We start from the raw sequence: 7,086 nt of genomic DNA on the forward strand, positions 1-7,086 counted from the left end.
AACAAGTCAAGGGACTTAAAAAAAAAAAAAAAAAAAAACAGAAAAAGTGGGAACAAAAAAGGGGGCTACATGAAGCAGGCCATATGAAATCTGAATGTAGCAAGCATGAGGAGAAAGCAACCTAAATATATCAAAGAAATGTATGGCAATTAACTGGTATTGTTTTTGCAACAAGTTTTGTTTTCAAAACTAAAAGGGGAAGACATACCAACATGGCTTTCAGATCATGTGACACAGTCAGTTTTGGAAAAAGAGAGATATGGACATTTGTAAAATTAAGAGAAACATTTTCATGACAAAATCAGCATCTAAACATTGGCTGTGTTAGTATGGAAAAGTTCTCCTTTATGACTCATATTTATAGGAGTATACTAGGCTGATGACGACTAGGGCCCTTGTAAGACTAGCCATGCAACCCAAATGTGACCCACAAATTTGATTTACATAAGGGATGATTTACCGACTGCTTCTGTCCATCAGAGATATAGGCAACAAACCAGGAGTGAACTTCCTTTTACCCAACCATATAGGGTTAAGGAGGAACTCTGCTTCACATGGATGGGGAGCCTGTTCCAGAGAACTGGAATTTCCTGAGAAACATCCGTTTCTCCAACATGCCCTATTTATGTCACAGGCAAAATTGAGGTCTTTTGATCTAGTAATTCTGATACCGTTTGTTTTGCAGATATGCAAAAAGTTAATCAAAACAGGGTCCAGGGATGCCTTGCACTCCACACAAAGTTTACCTCTCAGAAGTCTGTATGATACTGAAGAGACAGACAGGACTTTGAGGCAATCAGCATAGGATAATGTATTTATTCCCTGTATTCTTTTTTGGAAGGAACCTTAGTGGATGTTCCAGTAGCTCCACGCATCCAGTCAGGAGCATACAAGAGGGCACATTATACTCTATGACCAGCCTGATGAGGGCACAATACAGTGATATGATGGCCTCTCTGAACCTAGATGCCATGTCCTTACTAATAAGCTAAGTAATAAAGAAGGATCTCCTTACTTTCTTGGACACATGCTGGTCGAATGCTAGGTTATGATCTACAGGAAGTCCCAGATCCTGGACTAGTTAAGAAACTTTTAGAGGTGTTTTATTAAGAGTGTAGTTAGCTAGGGGGACCAACTTCCCATAAGATACTACAATATATTTCTTGGTATTTACCGGTGTTTACTAGGCTAACGATCACAAGGGTCTTTTTAAGACTAGCCATTCATCCCAAAGCTCCGACAAGAGGTAATGAGTTTTAAGCATCGCTTTGGCACCAAGCATTTGTAGGTTTGTCTGAGTTAGACCTTCCTGAAGGGTGTCATCTTGGAAGGATTCAATGACTGCTCCAAGCTTGCAATCATCTGCAAACTTGGTCAGACAAAAGCATTTTAGACTTTGACCTCCAAGCAGGACATCAAAGAGGAGCAGGTCCCTCACAAAGCCCCTAGGGACTCCACTTGTTACCAGCCTCTTTGTGGAAGTGGCCTTATTGATCCTAACCTCTTGGATTCTATCCATGAGCCAAGCCAACTAGCTATCCAGTGTGTTATAAAGGGGTTTATGCCTAGTTCCTTAAGTTTATTAACAATGCCGGAGTGGGGTACTGTATAAAATGCTTTAGCCAGCTCCAGGTAGCAGTGTGCATTGGTTTCCCCTCATCCATTGCCTTTGTCGCATTTTCTAAGTCGTCCACCAGATTCATCAAGCAGGATATTCATTTAACAAAGCCAAAATGAGATGGATGCAGTGTCTTGGGGGGTCTCCTATGTCCTTGTTGATAATTTCCAGGAGTATTCTTTCCATGGCTTTGCAAATAAGCCTAGTCAGACTAATGGGTCTGCAATTTTCAGAATCTGTCAAACATCATCCTTTATGAAGGGGCATGAATATCTTAGTACCCCATTCTCGGGACACAAAGCCTGTTTTAAAATTATAGTTAAATAGTGACTCCAGTGGTCTTGATAAAGTCATATTTTAGACTGTTCAAGATGCATCCTAGGATGCTACTGATGCCCACTGAGGCTGTTTTCTTGGCTTTAGCTAACGCAGCCCATGGCATGCTCCCTAGTTAGAGCTGCAGGGGTTATATCTGAGGGTATTTCTTGGGAATAGTTGGAAGTGATGGGGGAGGGGGGGTACAGCTGGAAATTAATTTGTCTGCTAACAGGTTTCCTATATCACTAGGCTTAGTGAAAGTGGCACCATTACCCACCAGTTCAACAAACTGCTATGTGCTACCCTTGAGGTTTCTGACATAGCTGAAAAAGGCTTTATAGTTATCTTTCACCTGGGAGGCTATCTCAACCTAAAACTAGCTTTGTTTGACTTAATCAGCCCTCTTGGTTGCCTATTGAGTTAGATAAAAATTTTTTATGGGATTAACCCTTCATGATTTTTGTCATTTTTTCCTTTTGTTCTATATCCTGCTTAATCTGGGATGCCATCAGGGAGATTTGTTTCTGGGGCTAGATCTGGGCTTACTTCTGGTAGGTACAGCAGCCTCTATGCAGCCGCTGACATGGTTATACAAAGTTTCACAGAGCATTTCAGCATAAGTTGTTGAATTCGCAGGGTTTGGAGAGGCACTGAAGTTGGACAAACCATCACTTAATAAAATGTAGTTCACATTGGAATAGTTCCTAACTCTTACTGGTATTAATTGGGTAACGGAGTTTATTTTGATTTCAAAAGTAGACGGCTTTATGATCAGACCTTACTATGGAGGACAAGACAAGGGGGTGGTGCAGCATTCCATATTTTGTGAGTGTGAGGTGCTGGAGCCTCTACTGAGCATATTCACCGTTTGGCCAAGGTGTTTGTATTTACAAGGTCCAAGAATCTCTGTGCCTGGAGATTTCAGGTCATGTAGGATTCCCAGTCTAAAGAAGTGTAATAATCTCCCATGAGAAGGGTATTAGGTTGGATAGTGAGTGTCTCCAGTAGATCCAACTCCAAAAGCTTATTATAAAAAAATTAAGATCAAGAAATGAGCCATGTCCAGATAAGAAAGTTCTATAATTGTACTGCTGGAGTTATATACTGAATTAGTCTTTGAATGGAGTTAATGATGAAAATTACCATCTCGAATAAGCCTGGTCCTTTGGCCATCATCAGAACAAGAGAATCATATCAACAAAGATGCCTGCATAAATAAATAGCTACACAAAAAGAAAAATCTTGAGGAAAATGCAGGTTTGGCTACAGTCTACCTGAAGACAGATAGCATCACCCTAACGACATGCAGTCTGACTGGTTTCTGGAACAGGAAACAATGCAGAACAATAAATCATGTCTATATGGGCATTACATAGGCAAATCAAAATAACATGGGTTCTGAGGGGCTTGGCTTTTGAAATGAACCTTATTTTTAGAGTACAGAAAAAGGGGGAATTGTAAAGGACACAATTTGGCCACTAGGAGTAATGGCATCAATGGCCTGACCTCTCAGAGAAGGACTCAGGAAAACCAGTTGGGACACTGTGATGGACAGAGGGAGAGGTGTCACACAAAGGACTACTCCAAAGAAGAAAGACCGTTTCTTAACAGACATGGCAAAAGGTTGCAGAGTGGAGTATCTTTCTGGAAAAGACTTACTTAGTAACTACTTGTGAGGCTTAAGATGGTAAAAGAGGTCTGCCTATGAGAAAACTTGCCTCCCCAAAAATGGTGTTTCACCATGAGGAAGCAACAAGACCCACTAGTGTCCCACAAAGGACTTTCATATAGAATCTGGTATGAGGAATCATGAAAACTGAAGCTGCCAAGGAGCAGATATCTACTGGAAAACAGATTACTAAATGTACTGCAGCTACCACTTGCAGAAGGGCAGATTCTTGTCCCTGATGTAAGAAGACTCAACAAAAAGCAGTCTCGAAAATGCTTGAACTGGGTGCAAATGAGATTTCAGGTGGCCAAGTGTCACTCCAACAACAGCTTGATAAGCAATTCCCTTCTGTAAACCAGACCATCCAGAAAAACTGGTACAAAGAACTAGTAACTCAATTATTTGCTCTTACAGCCTAAAAAATACTGACATGCACCGCTTAGGTAAGACCAAGCAGGTTGAACAGACAATGACTCGGCTCCATCACAAAATAATGGAAACCTCTTTGACTCCTCATCTATCTCAACAAGGAAGTAAGCACCCTAAAAGTCCAAACAGCAAATCTAGTCTACTGCTGCTGAGATCTAGAATGGTCCTGCAGCCCTTCATTTTCTTATTCCCCAAAAAGAATATGGAATAGCACTGTATGTTTTCTAGTATGGTGGAGTACCTTGGATGGCTTGTTTGTTGGGAAATGTTAACATCTCCTTTCTTGTCAAATGTTTCTGATAAAGTAGAATGGCTGCTATGGGCTGAGGTGGAATTCAGACAGGAGGGAAAATACAAAGTACTGTGTAATCCCTGTATGTATATATATATATATATATATATACATATATATATATCTATATATATATATATATATATATATATATATATATATATATATATATATATATATGTGTGTATAGTCTCCCTTGTTCATTTATCCTTGCAAATGTTTCTTCACATTGGGGGAGAATATTACCTCCCATCACGCTCTCCATAGTCGAGGAGCATGGCAAGGAGTCAGGACTGCAACAATACACCCTGGAACTGACTACAGTCTCCTAGTGAGCAATGAGGTCTCAGATTCGGAGATCATAACCTTGTCAAAAATCTCCTGTGGAATTTTACCATTTCTAACACCCTCTTGCTACTGCATCGGCTATAGACCATAGTAAAAAGCAATCAGTGATGGTTTCAGAGTTCCAACAAAGTCACGCCATGGAGGATGCAATTTAACAACACTAACAGCAAACATCTGCCCTACATCTTTCATGTCTTCCATGTCATCCAAAGAAAGTCACTTCGGTACCCCAAGCAACACAGGCATAAATCTTCATATATGGCAATGTTAAATCATGCTGCTGTTATCATATTGTAAATAACATGGGGCACTAGACTATCTGGACTGAAAGAAGCAGTTATTCACATCCATATCCTGTCCTTCACTAGACTATCTGGCAACTCTTCCATCAACATGCATTTTAAAAATCATAACCTTCTGAATCTATAAGACATTTGTCCAACAGTTTACTGCCTGCAGAGACAAAGTGGAGGATGCAAAAATAATCCTGCTAATACAAGACTACCTATATGAATGATGGACAGCAGTGCTCTTGGCTGGTGAAAACCAAGACTGCAGTGATCTACCCTGCAGACACAGTAAGGTTTGGTATGGGGAAATGCTCAAACGTACACTTAACTATCAGAAAATCCAGTCCTCCTTTTCATCAAAAGAAGCCACTGTAGCTGGGCTCTCTCATGTTAATTTTGTGACATACTGAAGACTGCAGACAAACAAGTGGGGCAATACAAAATGAATTGGGGGGGGGGGGTAAAGTGACACACTTGGTGTTTCTGATGGGGAGAGATGTGTTGAATATCACTTGGAGAAATTCTCCAAATTTATGATCACCCAAAGCGAGCAAAACACTCCTTCCCTCCAGATCATCAGGGGAAACCACAAGTGGCTCCAAATGCTCAATTTCTATGTATTTTTTCACATGGTTTTCAATCCAAATATTCCAGGGTCGACTTCAGTTGGACAGCAAAAGAAGAATGTCCATGAGTGGGTTGTCAGACTTGCTTCAGGGGAGCTGGCTGCACATGCAAGTCTCTTTTCGATTTGAATATGCTACAGTAAGGTATATTCTGCATGCATTAAGGCTGGGCAAGACAATACCAGTAAAAATGAACAGTGCCAGGACCATCTTCAGACAAATGGAGAGCATGAGTATCCGTGGTCCCAGCACAAGAATGTCAAATGTCAGTCCTGGCATCAGCGGGTCCCAACACCAAGCCCACAACTCTGAGAAGAGAAAAAAAATCTTAACATGTCTATGTGTAAAACAGAAGACAAATTTTGCTAACCTAGATACTGCCAAGGGTGCACCACCACCCATCCAGTATCCAGACTAAAGGCACAAAGAAGTAAAATGATTAAGAAATAAAACGTACATGAGAAAGAAAAAAAAAATGACAAGAGCAAGTGGGCATGTCTCCAGAAGACAACAGGTAATCCCCAACCTAGAGTACTTAAATGAAGCAGCTCACATTATCCCTGCCAGTAACAATGAAAAACTCGCACACTTGATAAGGATCCCTGAAACCCCAAAATTCAAAATTAAATGTTTCAAATGACTCTGTACTGACTCTGGAGATTCTAATATTTAAATGTGAAGAAAAGAGTGGCACTGTTATAACTAAGCAGGACCACTACAAATTACACCATGGCTTACCACTGGGCTGCTTCTTTGCTGCTTTGGTTAGAAAATGTAATGCCTGGTCATAGTCTCCCAGATGGTGAAATGCAACTCCTGCTCGATACAGTGCTTTGGCATTCTCTGGTTGCATCTGCAGAACCTTAAGGCTGTATTCTTTCACACGTTCATAATTCACTTCCTCCATCTGTAGTAGGCAGGCTATGAAGACATACACACAAACGTAATGACAATCAGTGTAAAACAAAATCAGCGCGTATTTATTTACTTCTATCTGATAGCTATGTAGGTGGGCTGGTCCTTCAGTCTTTCAGCCACAATCTACAGCTCTTCTGTTACACTACAATACATTCAAAAACCAGCATTTGTTACAGAGAAGTAAAGCAGATGGATAAGCTCATGCAAATACTGACATTTACATGAATACCATGGCTGCATAATCATGCAAACAGTGCAGCTAGACAAGGTGCAAACCATGTACTGTACATAAGAATGCATATTTATATCACAGGATCACAGTCGTGAAATTTGGTAACAAAAAATAATAGGCAATCTTGTGTGTATATATATATATACATACACATGTATGTAAGTATATGTATGTAAATCTGTACATACACACATTTTATTTCAGTTATTAATTTATTTTACATTTGTTGACTGGGAGTGTCTGACTTGGCTAAAGCCCTTTTTCAGCAGAGGCCCGGGGAGAAAAGTTCCAGGTAATACAAACAATTTCACAATTATATAGGTGTGTGTGTGTATATGTATATACA

The 7,086-nt window shown here is 40.2% G+C and overlaps 2 protein-coding genes across 3 annotated transcripts in view; both read right to left on the reverse strand.

The window, feature by feature from the left end:
- The window catches only part of LOC122805474 (dapper homolog 2-like), a 214,486-nt gene that overhangs the window by 138,763 nt on the left and 68,637 nt on the right, over nucleotides 1-7,086 (reverse strand). The window lies entirely within an intron of this gene.
- Nucleotides 7-6,514, reverse strand: TTC9C (tetratricopeptide repeat domain 9C). The gene is made up of 2 exons (XM_044075428.1): nucleotides 6,329-6,514; nucleotides 7-14 (listed from the first exon to the last, which is right to left on the reverse strand). Exons 1-2 carry the CDS (start codon nucleotides 6,495-6,497, stop codon nucleotides 7-9), a joined length of 177 nt encoding a protein of 58 aa, XP_043931363.1. The 5' UTR covers nucleotides 6,498-6,514.

Source organism: Protopterus annectens, chromosome 6.part1, assembly GCF_019279795.1.
Source record: "Protopterus annectens isolate FY-2018-M chromosome 6.part1, PAN1.0, whole genome shotgun sequence".
Taxonomy (NCBI): Eukaryota; Metazoa; Chordata; order Ceratodontiformes; family Protopteridae; genus Protopterus; species Protopterus annectens.